Here is a 19,079-nt window from a genome sequence, read left to right as displayed (position 1 = left end):
CGAACGTCATAAGTGTATTTTGAGCAGTGTAAAGGACATATTTCATTCCTGTTTTAAAGTTTGAACACTAAACCCAAAACACACTCTCCCATTTTTCCGTGCACACACTAATAGCCCCAAAAGTGACTCGGTAATGAGATGTTGTTTGACATGCATGCAACATTTGTGCAAGCCATTTGGTATTCTGCAAAAAAAGAGCGAGAGTGGGAGAAAGAAAGAGAGAGAGAGCGAGAGAGCGAGGAAAAGAGAAAGGCTGTCATGTGAACTCTGTCTCAAACCAAGCCCATCGCTACACTGCCTGTAATAATAGAGAGGAAATTGAGCATTAAATACAAATCAACGGTTATTAATTTTAGCGTGACAGAAGAAGGGCGCAGAGGTTGAGCCTTTCAGCACTCCAGCGCATGCAATTGCTGTTACTTCACCTCTGTACATATATAGGAGGGGCTATCAATGCTGTATGGGGGACTGTAGACGTGAGGAGGCAAAGCCCCTTCTCTGTATTTGGGATTCTTTTATTTCAAGTAAATTCATGGTTCGGTTCCATTTGATGTAAAGATGATTTCTGGATTAAATACTTATCAGCAATAAACATTTGTTATCAATGTTGAAAAACGTATATTTGCTGCTTAACATTTGCCTAATGTTAACTCACAAAAACAGTTTTCAACATTGATAATAATAATAGTAATATATGTTTCTTGAGCAGCAAATCATCATATTAGAATGATATCTGAAGGATCATGTGACACTGAAGACTGGAGTAATGATGCTGAAAATACAGCTTTGTCATCACAGGGATAAATTACATTCTTAAATGTTTTAAAATATAAAATAGTTATTTAATTTTGTAATCATATTTCACAATATTACTGTTTTATCTGTATTTTGATCAAATAAATGCAGCCTTGGTGAGCGTCTTTAACTTTTTTAAAGTTTCCAAACTTTTGACAGTACCTAATATACATAAACTTTATCAAAAGTGACAGTGTAAACATATATAATGTTACAAAAACAGGTTCTTTTGAACATTCTGTTCATCAAATATTCCTGAAAAAAATGTATCACAGTTTCCACAAAAATATTAAGCAGCATAACCGTTTTCAACATTAATAAGAATTAAAAAAGGATCATGTGACACTGATGTGTCTTTACCTTCACAGGAACTGCTTTACCTTCACAGGAATAAATCACATTTTAAAATATAACATTTTAATTAATGTTATTTTCAATTCTAATAACTTTTTACAAAATTACTGTTTATGCTGTGTTTTTTATCAATTTTTTTTTTTTTTGTATTTGTTATATTTTGTATAGGGCTGTCAAACGATTAATCGCGATTAATCGCATCCAAAATAAAAGTTTGTGTTTACATAATATATGTGTGTGTATTGAGTATAATTATTTTCTATATATAAATAAACACACATGCATATATATTTAAGAAAAATGTGTTATTTATATATAAAATATTTATATATAATATAAATTATATACAATATAAATATATATATACACAGTATATACATGCAAATATTTCTTAAATATATACATGCATGTGTGTGTATTTATATATAGAAAATAATTATACACCGTACACACACATATATTATGTAAAAACAAACTTTTATTTTGGATGCGATTAATCGTTTGACAGCCCTAATTTTGTAATATTTATACAATAATATGTTTTTTATTCTGTAATATTTCTCTCTTTTTGGTTTGTTTTTGTACTGATTATTCTCTCTTTTTTCTGACTGCAAGGCACTGCCCTCTCTTGAGAGAGAGAAAAAAACCCACCCAGCCATGTTGAAGTGGGGAGTGGAATTATATACAAAAGTCCTTTCAAGTCAATGATCAATCACAGTCTCTCGCTGCAACTGCACATTATCAAGCGCCGGGTCCTCAGTATCAAGCCGCGCTCGGAGAACTTACAGAGAATGATGGGACTGATCAGAGGTAGTGTTGGGAGGCCTTGACCTTTGTCTCCTTTTATAAACCGTGGAGGAAGTTGCGCTTGATCCCAGTGTTTTCCAGCACCTGCAAAATGTCAACCTGTTTAGATTTGAAGCAGAGACACTGATAGGACCATCTGGACCTTCACTCTTGACATCCAACCACGGCCCGTGTTCGCGGCCAACGCACCCTGAAAATGGATCAGCGAAGACCTCATTTGTAACATTCTGAGTGAAAGACCCACTCAAAAAAGAAGAAGAAGAAAAAAGAATCAAACATTAGCTAGCTAAATTGATTCAAAGCTCATCCACCATCTAGTAAAAAGATACTCGTCTGCTGTAAATATTATTTTGGGCGCTTTTTTCCACTTGTCAAAACAAAGATCTGCAATTGCTATTAGGCTTAATCTTCGGTTGATTGTCTTAAACACATTAACGCATTCTTGACTCCTACCCTCATCTGGAAAACGCCTTTCTGTTAAAGTGCATCCATTCCAGGTGCAGACTTTTAATGTCAGTTGGATTTCCCTCTTGTATTCCTACAAAACATTAACATCTATGCTCTAAATTTCTTTTTAGCTGCACTAAGTTAACACCTTTTCGTGAAACATATTATAACATAAAAACGACCCTTCAGAAAGTGCATGCATCTGCGGTAGGTCCTCTGTTTTCCTAGTGAAATGGTGACAAATTTCTCTGACTTTTCCATGGTCTCGGTTTCAGTGCAAGATGTCATTAACAGTTTCCATAACTCTGACCCCTATGAGAAAATGCTATGTTAAACAATTCAGCGATTATGCTTTTTTAACAGTCATATAACTTATGTGCATCTACTTGAGAGCGCTTTTTTTTCCCCCTCTGTCCATTTTAGATTAGTCGTCCTGTCAGCTTCGGTGAATGCCGTTACACCTTTCCATGGGCAGACCCTGGCAGAAGCAAATGAAAAAAGGGTGTGAAGAAAGCAAGTCAGTGGACCCGAGACTTCACTCTTGAAATTCGGTGTGACTGAAACCGCCAAGGGCAAGGTTGGGGGAGAGGCAACCATCTGGCACGCCTGCGTTTGACTGGCACATAGTTAAACAATGATGCAGTTTGACAAATTTCAAGCGGAGCTTATGAAAAGATAACATAAACACAACAGTCACCCGGAGTAGTGCATCCACCTGTGTGCGTCGCAGAGAAGTGTGAGGTAAAGGTTGCGGCTAATGAGGGAAGCACTGGCTTGCTCTTGGATTAAGGCCTTTGTAATGTAAATCACTGTCAGATAAAGAGCCTGTGTTTACTCTTAGCATTAATATTTTGATCAGCATGTTTAAGAGAGCCGGCTCCTTAATGCACACGCAGCGGGATGCCTTGGCGCGGACTGCCCTGTCGTCGACCGCGTTAACATGTCATAAATCTCTTGCCAGCTCCAGTGCGGCTCTCCATGCTGAATCTCGAGACGTGTTCCTCTTAGATTTTCTTGGCAAATCCTATGTTATTTCATTTAGATTTTTTTGGCACATTAATACCCAATTAGCCATCACTGAATGAGTCCTAAAAGGATGAATGTAAGAGTATGGACTGGGTGGGCTTTAAAAAATCGCCTGCTGTCTCTACAACTTTTTTTTTTTTTTCCATTTTTGACTCACACTTGAAAGCTTGTTTGGTATTTTCCTTGGAATCGCTCTCATTCATCCTTCCTGCATAACACGCCGTGTGCACAGTGAAGTTTCACGGAAAACGTAGAAGTTAAAATTTGAGGTTTCAATAACCAAAAGCGGCTTTTTTTTGGCAAATATTCTGTCATTCCCTGATTGGGGTCATTTAAGACGTCCTTAACAGCCGACTAAACCACGTACCTGATGCAAAACATCTGTTTATGGGTGTAAACTGTGTCTTATGGCTGTATTTGTCCATTGCAGTGTCATATAAACAGTCTTGATCATTCTAACCGACAGATTGATTGGCTCAGTCGCTTGGCGTTGTTTCATTCTGCTTGATGGAGTAATATTCATCAGTCACAACTGAACGTGTGTGTGTGTGTGTGTGTGTGTGTGTGTGTGTGAGAGAGAGAGAGAGAGAGAGAGCGAGAAAAAAAGGGTTTCGTCAGCCATTAGCAGTTTCAATCTGTAATATTTGGCTGCACTGATAATTCCGTAAACATTAATATGCCTTTGCAAATTACATAAATTAATTTGAACGCTATTTTATTTCACAGAATTAGTCAGCTGTTGGCTTGGCTAACATTACCAAGATCTCACAGCTGTTTGAATGTGACTTAATAAGAAGGATTGACCACATTATGCTTGGTATACTCCAACTAGTTGTTAATCAGGCTGTGATAAGAAGATTTTTTTCATACTCTCTGATGCTAGTGAAATCCAATTTGTTCAATCACGCAATGTTGCATTTGTCTTTTTGAAATTGTATTTCTATATATTTCTTTCGTCTAGCACAATGGACTCAATGGACCAAAATGTGTATCCGCTGATTGTTGTGTACACATATTCCAGAAAAAAAGAGACCGATTACAACTTTAAAGACTTCCTTTTCTAAACAATAACTGCGTCATCTCAAAACAAACAGTGAGAAAAACACATTAAATTTATCAAAAGTGACAGTAAAAACATTTAAGAATCCGTTACACAAAAATATTAAATTGCACAACTGTTTTCAAAATCAACATATTAGAATGATTTGTGAAGGATCATGTGACATTGAAGACTGGATTAATGATGCTGAAAATTCAGCTTTACCATCACAGGAATATATGATATTTTTAAATACAGTAGTCAACATTTGAAGTGGATCAAAACCTTTCATCAAAGTTATGCATGAATTTTGAACAATACCCATTCTTGTCTTAGGACAACTTTGATTAACTTTTTTTGATCCACTTCAAATGTTGACTACTGTATATTACAATAGAAAACAGTTATTATAAGTTGTAATATTATTTCACAATGTGACCTACTGTAAAGACTACATTTCTCTCTGAAATCCAATTTGGTCAATGATGCAATGTCCCCATTGTATTCCATTCAAATGCGGCCCATCTGGATCCTAAAAAAACCCATATATTTCTTTCTTATGTCTAACACAATTGACTTGTAACCCACATTTTTATCCACTGATTATTGTGTACACATATTGCAGTGGGAAAAAAAAGAAGTGATTACAATGTTAAAGACTTTCTATTCCCAACTTAAACTATCCGTCATCTTAAAACATAAACAGTGACAAAAAAAAACAACAGAGTGTGACCGGCTTGCTACTATTTTCCAGATCATTACAATTACGTAGCATTCTCTAAACGAAAATGGCCGGAAGTCCTGAAGTCATTCAAAGCCGTGTGATAACATCTCTGACAAGAAACTGCAGAATAGGGAGAAACAATATTGCATTATTTCAACCTCTTAATGACTGCCGTTCTGTCGACCGCAACCACAGAGTTTCATTCTGACCCACAGCATGTACTGATTCAGCTGCCCGTCGGCCCTGACTACTTTATTTAGAATGCTAAAAACTCAAATAACACTTTTCTCAATGACCATTTCTTACTTCGAAATGTTTATGTGGTTTTGAGGAACCAGGAACAGAGCAAGCTAGTAATATATTATGAGATCCAGACCTTTAAAGGCAGGCAAAGACATAAATCATAGCTAATATACTCAGGCTATAAATTGATGAAAGTGAAAAGAAGTGTGGTGCAGACCACTCATTGCTGCGTGCTGAGCGGCCTGGTTTGGAGGCTCTGTATTGTTTTGAGTGTTTGTACAGAGTCCATCTGTCATTATATGGCTGTGATTGATTGATTTGGTCTTAATATAACTTGTAGCAGTTACACTCCACTTAGTCTCAGCTTTAGACCGCATTCCCATGAACGTCCAGTCCGTTCACTGACCATATGATGCAAATTGCATACAAAAAGTGTTGACTCACCAGTTTCTTTCTGTTTGGCTGGGTTTATGCAACATCCGGAAGAAAGGGCACATTGGTTTTTTTAATTTGTCTGACTGGAAACAAAATGGTTGTATCACACTATTGCCTCCTTGACGACTTTTTCAGTCAGACACAGTGTTGGGTGTAACGCATTACAAGTAATCAAGGTATGTAATCCGATTACTTTTTTCAAGTAGCAAGTAATGCATTACTTTTAAATTTACAACAAAGCATCTGAGTTACTTTGTTTTCCCATGTATTGACTGACACGTCTCTTGTTGAGAGAAATAAAGAGTGAGTGCAGAGGCGTTGTGTGGAAACATGATGGTTATTGCAATTCTAGCATGCATTTACTCATCTCATTTGCACAAAAACAGATTCAGCATTCTTCAAAATGAATAAAACTATGAAATGCAAACTCACAATGTTACCAAACTGCAAAAATTAAATATGTCAGAAAAAGTAACGCAAAAGTAATGTAACGCATTACTTTCTTTAAAAAGTAACTTAGTAACAAAATAGAGTGGTGCTGGGATGAAGACAATCTGGAAGTCTAATTTGCCCCTAGTAAAGTAAGCCTGTGGTAAACATAACTTGACAATACTTCTATTAGTTACTTTTTTAAGGACTAATCCAATATTGCAACGCATTACTTTAAAAGTAACTTTCCCCAACACTGGGCAGGCAAATTAAAAAAAACAATGCTTTTAAAGATTACTTTTTTTTTCTTTTTTCAATTCATGGCACACCAGTATTTTGTTTCTTCGTTCTTTGTTATATTTGTGAAAGCTATATTTTCGCCAACTGTTTAAAAAGAAAGTTGACCATAGACACATAATTTGGACAAAAAAAAAAAAATTATAATATGAAATATTGTTTTATGCTGTTGTACCTGTTTTAAAATGAAAAGCTGGGGGGTTTTTTCTTCAATTTACATAAGTTAGTAAAGTTGAACAAGAAGTTGATTGAAATGTAATGTTCACCAATATATTAACGGCTTACAAGTTGTAAATTAAAAAATAAATTAAAATGTTTAAAATATTTCAACTATAATTATTAAATATAAAAATTTAAGTCAAATGCCTGGCAATACATATGGCTACACTTCACAGTTGACTCACAGATAAATGGCTAGATGAATCGTTTTTTGCTCAAAATTATATCCAAAAACTATGTAATTTGATAATTATCTGTATATGATAGATTGACAGTGTGGTGATTGACTGCCAGCTTGCAATCGCAAAAGCAACATCCATTGCTACAGTCACCACAGATCAGTGTCCAAATGAGAAAACATAAGCAAATGTTTTTGAATATATATATAATGCATTTCTTAGTCAGTCTTACATCAAAGAGGGATATAATTTCAGTTGATGTAATCAAATCTCCATTTTAATCAGTCAAATAAACAGTTTTCCCCTTTCTATTTTCATATGTTTTTGATATGCTTTCTCCCCTAATTTCCATGTGAGTCTTTTGGGAAGCAACTTTGTAGTATTTTGGGCTGACGAAAGATGACCAATCGTGGCGATTTCTGCGGTCGGGGCTCCTAAACAGTGGTCCTACATCGTACATTGACAGCAGTTCAAAGACAGCCGTTGTCACGTTCTTGCGACGAAACATAGCCCGCGATAATTTTCTGACAGTGTTAGAAATTTAGCATTATTATCTTATTGTGTTTGCTGCTACGACCCTACGTCTACTGACTAGCTAATAAAAATGCAACATGAAATGGTGTGTTGATCAACGTGACATGACGCTAAAAATTGGAACGTCAAGTTGGCCTCTTTTCCATATTCTCCCATTTCGCTTTCTCTTTTTTCCAGCGCACATAAAAACCACAATTGCCAAAGTGTGATTCACCTTGCTCTATTTGTTTACCACTAGCGCATGCTGATGACGTTTTATCTCCTATACTAACTTGCGACGTAGCCTACGATTCAATAGCTGTCATCATCGTACAGTCTTACATGTCGTACCCAAGTTTATTAGATCCATGTCGTACAGTGTGATTTGTAATGATCTTATAGGATTGCCGAAATTGCTCAGTCTGTGGCAGGCATAAAACACCAGCATTCAAGGATCCCCACGAAAAGGCATAAACAAGAACACTGGGTCAGATCCTTCTGTTTTATGCCATGTGCACGTCTTGAACTTGTTACAGAAAATCTAGACAAGTGGCTCCAGAGAACAGCATATCCTCACTTCTTGTCGTGTCTTCTGAAAAGTCTTTAAAAAGTGGGGATTGACTTTCAAGTTGGATTTTGAGAGGAAAGATTTTTTTTGTGCAATAATTGCTATATAACGAGCGCTTCGGTCACCTCCTGCCACATTGCGGCCGTGTTTTTTTATTTACTCGTCTGGTCAGAGCCAATAGCTCAGTTAAAGAGATGGAAAAAATAAGTCTTTCCAGCTCCTGCTGGAATTTGATTTCTTCCAACAGCTGTCTTGCTTTATACTACCATGAAGTCAGGGAATTGCCCATCTCAAATCAATCACAAGGGGTTGACATTTCCTGCAAACTGTGCTCATAGGATAAATGGAAGGGTTGGGGATGGGAGGAGGGGCGGGGGGGGGGGTCACGGCTAAAAAAAGGAACATCAAATTGGCAGCCGAACAGCTGGAATGATGTCCTTGTTTATGTGCTCTAATGCCTTCTCCCATTAGTCTGATGTCTTTGAGAAGTCATTTGCTGCACTTTAGGAAAGTCTCAGCACTTACATGGAGAAATATTACTTTTGATAGGGTTTCATTAAGACTGGGAAATGAAGTACTTTTTCCTTAATGAATTTTAGATCTCCCTCTTTTTTCATTTTCCAGAGTGATTCCTCCTCCTCACTCATGCTATGTCAAAACATATTTTCTGTTGCCTTGCTGCAGGGAAACTGCTGCGGTGGACGGAATAGGTCAGGACGAAAATGACGGCATGATATGTGACTCACACAATAACCGATCGAAAGTGTAGGCGAAGACAACACGTGTTTTGGTACTGTTTGTACAATGACGCAATAACGCCTGCTTTTGAGCATTACGCCGAGTAGCGTGCACATTGCGGTCATTAGGAATTACAAACTACGGCTGTTAAGCTTTGAGACACATACAAATTGTGTTTATTTTAAAGCTGGGCTCTGAGAGAGTGCCCTCTCGCTGGCGTGGTCATGTAAGAACACTGAAACAGTGGAGACCTTATTCACACCTCGCTTGCTGAGCTCGGCAAGTGAGATCTGAACAGAGCCGCCCAGGAGCTCAGAGCCTTCAACCCAATGAATAGCTCATAATGTGCATGTATAGTAATGAGGCATAGAGACCCTTAAACCATATACACTCTATATTTGAATTTTCCTCTCTCGTAAAAAGAAATGGTCTTTTAGTATGTGCTTTGATAAATGTGGCGTAGCAATATGCATTTATTTAGACATTTTACAATGCATTTTCAGTGAATAGGACTTTTGTGTTTTAGCATGAAGCCAGTGAGCATGGTGCATATATTGGCATGGCTACCACCAACAGCAACAATAGCATCCGTATTTCTAGTAGCTCAAACAGTAAAGCATGTAGCTAGCAACACCAAGGTCGTGGGATCGATTCTCAGAAAGCCTGAAGTCTATGGCCTGGTTTCACAGACAGGGCTTAGATTAAGCCAGGATTAAGCCTTCAATTAGGACATTTAAGTAGCTTTTATAAACGTGCCTTAGAAAAAAAAACATTATTGGTGTGAATTTTTAGACAAAACAATGGCACTGATATATTTTAAGATATGCCAGTGCAAGTTACTCAAACATGCATTTTAGTCTGGGACTATAGGCTTAAGCCTTGTCTGTGAAACCGGGGATATATCTTAAATGGATAGTTTACCCAAAATTAAACTTCTTACGTCATTTACTCACACTCATCATTCTGAATTCATATGGCTTATTTGTTCTGTGAAACACAAAAGAAGATATTTTGAAGAATGTTTTAGCTGTTCTTGTCTAAATTATAGAAGTCAATGGAATGACAATGCCTCTTAATATGCAACACAAACTTTGTGCAAAAAGTTCTGTTCATCATACAAAGTGATCATGTTGCCTCAGCAGACTTGTCATTTACCAGTCAAGTCGTAGGGAATCATTTCACACTTATGGATGTCCTTTTTGGAGTTTGAAATGTTTGGGTCCCATTGACTTTTATTATGTAGACAAACACAGCTGGAGCAAAATATCTTGTGTGTGTGTGTGTTCCGCAGAAGAAGGAAAGTCTGTGTGGAACGACACGAGGGTGATAAAATGATGGCAGAGTTTTCATTTTTTGGGTGAATGTTTCATTACAATAAAATAAATGTAAATGTAGTTCAAAGTGTGTTATACACATTTGACGTTATCACTTAAAATTTGAACAGAGAGTGACATTATAGCACGCTGTCAAACACAGTCCAATGAAAACAGGGGCAGGCCGGACAACCGTAGAGGTACTCCATGCTGAATCGAGTTTCAGCGTAATTGGGATCATACGCAACATGTGCAGTTTTGGCACATAAGTTAGATTAATCAGAGGGGCTTTAATCGTGAAGAATTCTCCTGTGTGTGGCTGGGCAGACGCTCAACTGTGGGCCCCTAAGTTGAGTTCTGTTTAAGTGTGCACCTTTTGACTCCACAAACACCCATCTCAGAAATTTAGGGTCTCCCTCCCCCACTCATCCTGGTTCGCTTCTTGCATCAGCGCACGAACATGCCACCCCAACAGAGTCCACTTAATGATTAAATTGCATCTCACGTGGAAGTTCCAAATCACCAGATTCCTCATAGCTGACTCTTCCTGCTGATTGTAATTTATGTCGGAAGTCATTGCCGTCCAACTCTCGGCCTTCACGAGGTCCAGACAGGAAAGAAAAGACATGTGGTGCATTTAGCCGTGTGCTGAACGTCTGGAGTTGGCATCGCGCGGTCCGTAAACACGCTACCTTTCACAACACATGATTTCGGGTAATGAAAGTTGCCACGGTCATCACTGGTTGCCTTTCAAGTGCGTGTGCACCTGTTCTTAATCTACATAAGGATTGCAACAAGACATGGGTGAATGCTGACGAATGATAAAACTGTTTAACCGGGACATGAGGAGTTTGGGGCCTTCAGATATGCATGCTCAGTTAGTCATTTAAAACAAAAAAACACTAGGAAAAGTAATGCATGCTGATGGAGAGTTTGGGATTTTGTGTTTTAAAGCATTTTGATCTCCTTTAAAGAGGTTGTCTGATCGCACAATGGAGCGAAATATATTTTCGGCTTTGCGGGATCATTTTAAAATCTTGATCTTGATTGAAGAGACTTGGAGTTTATCAAGTCCAGGCTGAAAGTCTGTTTCTGGGATGAGGTTTTGTTCACTTGAGTGCATTAGGCATTCCTACCCATGACTTCATCCACAATGGATTCCCTTCAATCCAGAGGACAATGTGTGCATTTATTTTCCACAAGCTCTTAAGCTAAATACTTCGGAGCGAAATTTCAGCACCTGTATTGTAAACCCATCGCTTTTGTTCAGATGAAATCCATGCTAATGACCCTGCAGGACTGCAAATACCATTAAATGTCCCATTAGGAAGGAGCTGTACAGGATTGTGCAGGGTTTATTTCCTAAAACTTGTACTGTTGTTATTGTGCACTTAGCAGTGTTAAGTGTCTTGTGGAACAGAAACTAAAATGACAATCCTGTTGTTATGTCTCCCCGCTTTACCTTTGTGTTTTCATGACATTTTTGTCGCGTTAACTCTTTTAACTGCTTTACATGTGTAAATGAGATGTGGTCTACAGTAAATTGATAGTTGTGGGTTATTTTTTGTTTTGTTATAAACATCTGTCTCCATCACTTGCAGAAATTCACTCTGATGATTCAGTCAACTATTTGTTTCCTTGTAATCCAGTTAAACACCAAAAGGAAATAATTGTAGGTTATTACATTGCGTGGAAAGACCTCCATATGTTAGAAAGCTGCTTTGTTATGGGATGATATTTGGGGATATGTCATTTTGTATTTGGTCAAGGTTGAGTTGAGAAATGAAAAGTAACTTCAGATGTCCAGCGTATTTTTAGTTGCTTGTGCTTTATTAGTCTGCTATGTGCAACTTAAACAGATAATTCTTTTTCTTTTCTTTCTTTGAGACTGAGAGATACAATTTCCCGAGAAATATTTGACCTGCAACAATTATCACAGTTCAGTAAAGAAATAAAGTTGCCCTAGCAAAGGAGATTTGAAATGAGAACCTTCCACTCTTCCTTCTCATCATTATCATCCTCTTCGTCCTCGAAAAGCAGGTCCAAATTAAACCAATATGTATTTAAATCTGTATCATGGTAGACATATTGCATTGTGTGTGTGTGTGTATAAAATAATAATTATACTATAATATAAATTATTAAAATTTGAATAAAATAGAAAAGTTATTTCATATTGTAATAATATTTCACAATATAATTTTTTTTGGATTAAATAGATGCAGCCTTTGTGAGAATAAGTGACTTTAAAAGAAATAAAAATTACTTCTTTAAAACCATAATAAACTGTAATGTTTCCAAATTTGACGGTACTATATGTAGGCTATATATATATATATATATATATAACACACCAAGGATTTGTATGTCCATGTTAGTTTAATAAACTATCTTTAACGTTTGCTTATTCATTGATTTTGTACAAATATCAAATATGTCACGAAATTCAGGGTTTTAAGGGTTACTGTAACTTGCAATGTAACTTGTTTTCATAAAAAGTTTAAAGTAGCCTAATGAGAGTTTTATTTTATTTTTTGTTTACTCCACAGTTTTTTTGTTTACTCCACATTTTTTGTTTACTTTTTGTGCACCACAGCAACATTGTCATTACCCTCGTCAGCCAAACTTATTTTTGGGTTACTGCTCAATAAGGTTCAATAACTTTTATCGCTGAGACAAAAAAAAATTTTTTTTTAAAAAATAAAAAAAAGAAGAAGACATGTAATTTCTGTGTTTGGCAGTATTTTGATGTCGGCTGACACTCGCTGGAGGGGTTTTGGCTTTAATTCAGCACATTTGGATCTGACAGCTCCAGTCACGACGTGCTTCACGTCGACGTGCTGATGAAGAGAACAGACTTTAATCCAACATTTAATCTAAAACAACGGACGACGTCACGTATAAGAAGACAACAATCAAACATAGGCTACAACAATACACTAAAATATCTAATGTTTAATTTAGCTCCATTTATTTATATAAGAAATTGTATTAAAAAAACTCTAAAATTCTAAAACTGGATTCTCAATATCTATGTAGCCTACTCACAAATCTCTCAGAATAGAAAGTGAGCACGTTATCTGATATATGTAACTGTATAGGCCTGTAACATAAGTTATGTAACCTTTTCTATAGATATGGCCTTCAAATAAAAGTTATTTCACTTTGCACTTAAATACAGTTAAACATGTATAGGCAATTAGATTTATTAGTGAAATTCCAGGCGCAGATGTGCTGGATGGAGTCAGGGTCATAATACCTAAATTATGGCAAACTACAGCCCTTTTTGATACTTTAAAAGTTAGATTCACGTTTTGACACTTAGGCCTATGATAATTCTTCCTTGTCTTAATTGACAACAACTGATACGCTAAACGTAAATATTCTGTATTTTTAAAATGTGTTCGAAAATTCCTAAATATATATATATATATAAAGTACATACTGTTATATTTGGTCAATATAAATAGCCTATACATAATTTAAATAATTTTCGGAAAAGGCGGATAGAGACTTTGGGTTGGGTTGCGGAGTGAGATGAAACCATGCCTTGCATTCGGCTAACAACGTTTTAATTTATGTTTTCCCCCTGTTATTGTACGCAACCACATACGAGCTATTGATGAAACCGTTGTTTTATGTGCGTTCTTGAATGATGATCCTGTCCTGGCACTAAAACTCCAGTCTCCAGAATTTAGACCGAACCAAGCGAGCAGTTCCAGGATTAATTTGACCAAGACAATTGTGCACTGCAGCGCATCATTATTCCTTCATTAATATATGATTTTGAATAATAACCCTGTCTGGAGTTCTCATTGGTAAAATGAAACCAGGAACATGCGAAATAAACTGTACTAAAGCACTAAGGGTAGGTTATGCTCTCTGTATATTACAGACAGGGTATCAGTAATTTTCTCCACTTACAGTGCGTCGTCACAGACTAATATACTTAGCATATAGCCTTGGCATTTAAAAATTAGTGTAAGGAAATAGTAATTGGTGTATTTATTTAAATGCATGGACTTGTCTCAAATTTAGTACAGCCAAATATATTATGAAATTGATCAAATGCAGAAATTCAGCAAACTGTGATTTTGTTCATGGGTTCGTTACATTCAGCAATGATATGATATTAAAATAACGAACTGTTTTAATTTAATGTGTCTCCTAGAATAAAAGCGTATCGTTTGTTTAGCCTATATATTTTAGACGGAGACTCAATAACAACCTCATGTATTTTTTTTTTTTTTAATGTATCACTTCGATTGTCTGATTTTTATTTTATTTGTTTTCCTTTTGGACATTTTTTTAATTCCATTACTTGTTTATTTGGGTACAAACATGTATTGTAAATAATAGATGTATTGTAAATAATAATAATTTCTAATAAAATGTTTTAATTGAATCTTCAAGACTTTAATATGAGAGTTTTAAGTTCCCCACATTATTTATCATTAATTTCATGTCTTTGGTTCTGCTGCTAATTTTATTAATAAAGTATTACTGTTTATTTCAAGATAGTATTTTCTTGCATCATGAGGCAGAAGTCCTGGGCGTTAAAACTATGGGTCTTATTTTTTTTAATAGACAAATTCCAAAGTTATCCGCAGAATAAGATCGTTTTAGATTTTGCGAATGCTTTCGCAAAATGAACAGGCCTACACATTCATCACACTGCAAATCGCTTACTTCAGACACTTCTTCTTGGCACCATAACCAGTGTCTTTGATTAAAAGGATCTTTCTGTGAAAATAAATAACCTCACTTCGAAAATATTGTGTTACCACATATTTACTTTCACTGCGTAAACACGCCAAAAGAAGTTTAATGCGCGGTGTGATGGCGCTCAGTTAGGCCATAAACAATTCCGCATAAAATTACACAGCCCGCAATCGATGTGCCTCAGAGACAGAGCAAGAATTGGACACAACATTAAACGAAAAACAGCAACGAGGAATTTTACATTTATTATTATTATTAATATTAATATTATTGAGTTTCATGCTGTCTTTTGTGGTGCCATGTTTAAGAAAGAACGTCACAATGCCACAACGTCAAACTCTTCGGAAAATTTACATTTTAATTTTTTTTTTTTTCTTAATATTTTTGAAATACCAATGAAAATCTTAAAAAAGCACAATATGCTGATAAAAAAAAGTCCATGACACCACAGCCTTCAATGCTGAGAGAAAGGCCATTCACTACCAACCACCGTTCTGGTCCATGGAAAAAGTTCAGAATGACTTTTCGAGGCCCGCAAAAGTTGGCGTAATCAAACAAACAGACAAAACATAGGTAGTATAAAATCAGGCCAAGTGGTTAGGTCTGTGTAAGTGCCATCATAAAGGCATCGGCGCGCAATGATCCGATAAGGCCGATTATGGGCCCGACTGCGTCCTGGAGACAAACGTATTCGGATGTTCTCGCCTATTCCTCTTGGTTTGCATCAGAAAGTGAAGAAGCCCCGCCGTCGGATAAGCGATCGGCTTCTCGCGTCCTCTCCTGCTCCGACAGCTGCTCACTGCTGGGGATGGAGTTCTTTTTTGGACGGCCCTTGGGTTTGGTCGGAGATTCTAGTCCTCCTCCTTGCAACACCTTGAAAGCAACACCGGTACACATCAGCTTAAATTGAATCAGTTGAATCATGATTTGTAGACCTATTATTAGAACTTACGATTTTTTTCCACTTCATCCTTCTGTTTTGATACCATGTTTTGACTTGAAGCTGACTCAGGCCTAAAGACTCTGCCAGGTCTATTCTGTAAGAGAGAAAGTTGTCGACTAAGCCATTCCTCAGACAATACCAACTGTTCTTTACATGTATACAAAACAAAATAATACAGTTGGAAAGAAGTCATTGACATTGTCTTATAAGTAAAGTACTTTACATTAAAAGCGTGTTTACCTGTCAGGAGTCGAGAGATACTTCTGTTTCTCAAATCGTTTTTCCAAGCCCATCAGCTGTAGTTCGGTAAACACAGTCCTACTCCTCCTTCCTTTCTTCGTCTTGCTCACTGCATCAGCTCCAGGATCGAGTTTACCCCGAAGATGGAGGTCCAGCGGGAGATGGTGGGATGAAGAGCCCATCTGCAGACCCGCAGCTCCGGACAGAAGCGCGGAGCCCAGCGGTGACCCGAGTGAGCAGGACAGAGGAGACACTGGGAACTTCAGGATACTGGTCTGGTCTGCTTTCAGGACTGGAAATCGAACAGTTGAGTGTATGTGTTAGCCATGATAATTTAGTCTGAATTAAAACATTTTCATGTCAAATTAAAAAAAAAAGTTTGGATGGATCCATAAAGGTTCATCAACGTCAATGTGCTGATTTATAGCCTACAGGTCTTATAAAATAATAATATAAATAACATTATATACAAATAAAATGTTGCTGATCGATCTATATTAGCTACAATTGAACTGTATACTTTTTAATTCATAAGGATTTACATAAGGATCCTATAAATATTGAATAACTGTTTCAAAACAGACAAATGAGCCTCAGGTTACTTTGCGCTTAAATCTATTTAAAAAATCGACAGTCTTATTTTTCGTACATGAATATTTCAGCGTCAACATCGAAATTAGCAGCCTCACTGCAAAACATTTTCATTACAAAATCATCGTTATTTCCAACCGTTTAACTTCACAGTAACTTTAGTCACTTCTACTCGATTTTCAACAGAATCTCTAATTCAATGCAAAGTTGTTGAAAAGCAGTGCATTTATCAATGCAGGTTGTAACTTCGGTACCACTTTTATTTTTCACTTCACATTTTAAAATTGTGATTAAAAATAAACTCAAATATTTTAAATATAGAATATTTAGTTGTATTATTTATTTAGGCTATTTGCAGCGGCTAGTTAGAGTTTTCTTTCCCAGATTCTCAACAGAAAAGAAAGCATGAATTGCATGCAGTGGGCCTGAAATGAACGTGCATTTGCAATTTTCACAAGCTTGCTCGGTTCACTGCATTGCATATATTTAGGTCTGAGATATCTGATTTGCTTTGTATTGGTCTGCAAAGACGACGTGGAGTCTTTTATCTTTGAGTAGGCAAATAGTGAGGTTCTGCAATTTGAATGTCCCTGTATTAAGAGAAGGTTAAGATTAAAGGATTGCCCATGCCGGATCTCAAAATATTGTCTGACTGAAAGGTCACGGGACTTACCTAAGTGGTTGTGGTATGGTCTGGCGGACAAAAGGGCATGTACTCCAAATTTGAGAAGGTCTCCAGTGGGACTTGATACTTTGTGATCCGGATGGTCTGTAAGAATCTCTTCAATCATGAAACTCCTGTACCTGTGAGACCTTTGGTCTGGATGGACATCATGGGGGTAGAAGTGCGCCCCAATCTCCAAAGGATGTTGCATTATTATAGTTTAAATGTAGCAGATGTTCCCGAACCTCCTGGTAGCCAGTAGAAACCTTGAGGTCACATTGAGGATTCAGATGTCCCCGTGAAGCACCGATGCATAAACGTCCATTCAGATTTTTAGATGCGACGATCATCTAAAAAAAAATCATCCTCGCGTTTGTGGAGAGCTTTTGAAATACGTGAAGACGACTTTGACTGATTCTCGATCTTTGAACGCTCAAAGTAAGAGTGAAATTGATTTCTTTTCTTTCGGGGAGTTCCGAAATGTGTGGTCCCGTCCACGCAGCTGGAGTGAGAAGTCTGATCCGCCCAGTGAGGGCAGCCTGTTTCTGTTCCTAACGCACCAGTCGAGCTCTGAATCAGGAACTTCGACATCTGAGTTTAAGGAGGTCTAGCTCAACGCCACACCTCCTCCTCCTCAGCGTGCTCGGGCACCCTCCGTCAATAAAGGGAAAACACAGTCAAAACATTCAACTTGTCGTGAGACTCTTGAAATGTCTTCGATTATTTCAATAAGTTCCATTTTAAAGCGGATCAGTGATGCTTTTGGCAGGATCTATTACTTTATCCAAAAAATAGCTTACATTAAAAAAAAGCAATGATAATAATATGATAATTACATCCTTTTTTGTAGCTCTTGGAGTTTTTCAGACGCATGTTTTACTCTACATTTCCGCTTTTTATTATAGTCTCGAACATCTTTATTTCTTCTTGACCATTAAATCAGATTAGTCATCTTTCACCAACGTTGGTTTATTAATTCTTGTCTCTAATCTATCATCTTACTAAACAAATAGGTTATAACATTATCAACACATTAAGATATTAAATTTAACCTTGTAAAAAAATAAACGAAAGTCTTATAAAAAATAAAACAGAATAGGTCTGGTTCTCTCAAAATAAGGATTTGAGATCATCATAAAATGACACAACTTCACCTAATTTTCTTTTTTTCTTTCTTCAATTCGGTTGGTTATTAATAGATATAGCCTACCGATTAGATTTTATTTTAAATTTAAACGTAAGAAACTTGGTCTTTAAAAAAACATGTCCACAAAAATAAAAGGCCATGGGATTTTTTTTTTTTTTTTAAAGTTTGGGCCCCAAAATCTGTAGTTCAAATAAAGGTTTAACACTAACTGGTCTTTTAAATCGCATAGTATAATTGACACACAGTTTTAGAATAGAAGAGAAAACCAGAAAAGGCTTTTGCCCTTGTGTTATAACTTTATGATGAATAAAACAATGCCATTCCTGTTATACTGTTGAATCATGAAATTCATTTCAAATAATTTTTCAACTTCATGTAAAGAGGACAAGTTTGCTAATTTTCTCATGAAAACACTCTAAATCCGTTTAACATGGTGATCCCAGTATAATAATAAAAATACTGTTTGTAGAATACAAGGTATATCATACATCCTCTAAAAGGTCTTATTATTACGCATCAGACACGAGGCATTTGCTTACATCTTTTTTTTCTGTATTCATAGCATTCTTCTTTATGTTGAAATAGGCTATAAATAATTCAACATTAAATGATAAAATAAGACACTGGTCAATGGTGAAACGCTGTC

General features: G+C 36.5%; 2 protein-coding genes and 1 long non-coding RNA gene across 3 annotated transcripts in view; 1 reads left to right on the top strand and 2 right to left on the bottom strand.

Annotated features, from left to right (window-relative positions):
• Positions 1 to 3,885, top strand: part of LOC307150318 — a 33,892-nt gene extending 30,007 nt beyond the window's left edge. Inside the window, exon 3 of the long non-coding RNA XR_013819679.1 lies at positions 1,765 to 3,885. This is a non-coding gene — a long non-coding RNA (uncharacterized lncRNA). The remainder of the gene's footprint in view (positions 1 to 1,764) is intronic.
• Positions 1 to 19,079, bottom strand: part of alpl (alkaline phosphatase, biomineralization associated) — a 343,644-nt gene that overhangs the window by 213,682 nt on the left and 110,883 nt on the right. The gene's annotated exons all lie outside the window — the stretch shown is intronic.
• barx1 (BARX homeobox 1) lies at positions 15,185 to 17,867 on the bottom strand. Its single transcript, XM_079858183.1, has 4 exons — positions 17,296 to 17,867; positions 16,032 to 16,323; positions 15,801 to 15,885; positions 15,185 to 15,721 (listed from the first exon to the last, which is right to left on the bottom strand). Exons 1-4 carry the CDS (start codon positions 17,495 to 17,497, stop codon positions 15,554 to 15,556), a joined length of 747 nt encoding a protein of 248 aa, XP_079714309.1. The 5' UTR covers positions 17,498 to 17,867; the 3' UTR covers positions 15,185 to 15,553.

This window comes from Squalius cephalus (genome assembly GCF_949319135.1).
Source record: "Squalius cephalus genome assembly, chromosome: 22".
In the NCBI taxonomy this organism is placed as follows: Eukaryota; Metazoa; Chordata; class Actinopteri; order Cypriniformes; family Leuciscidae; genus Squalius; species Squalius cephalus.
The sequence above is the reverse complement of the archived record's forward strand: the minus strand, read 5'-3'. Positions and strand labels throughout refer to the sequence as shown.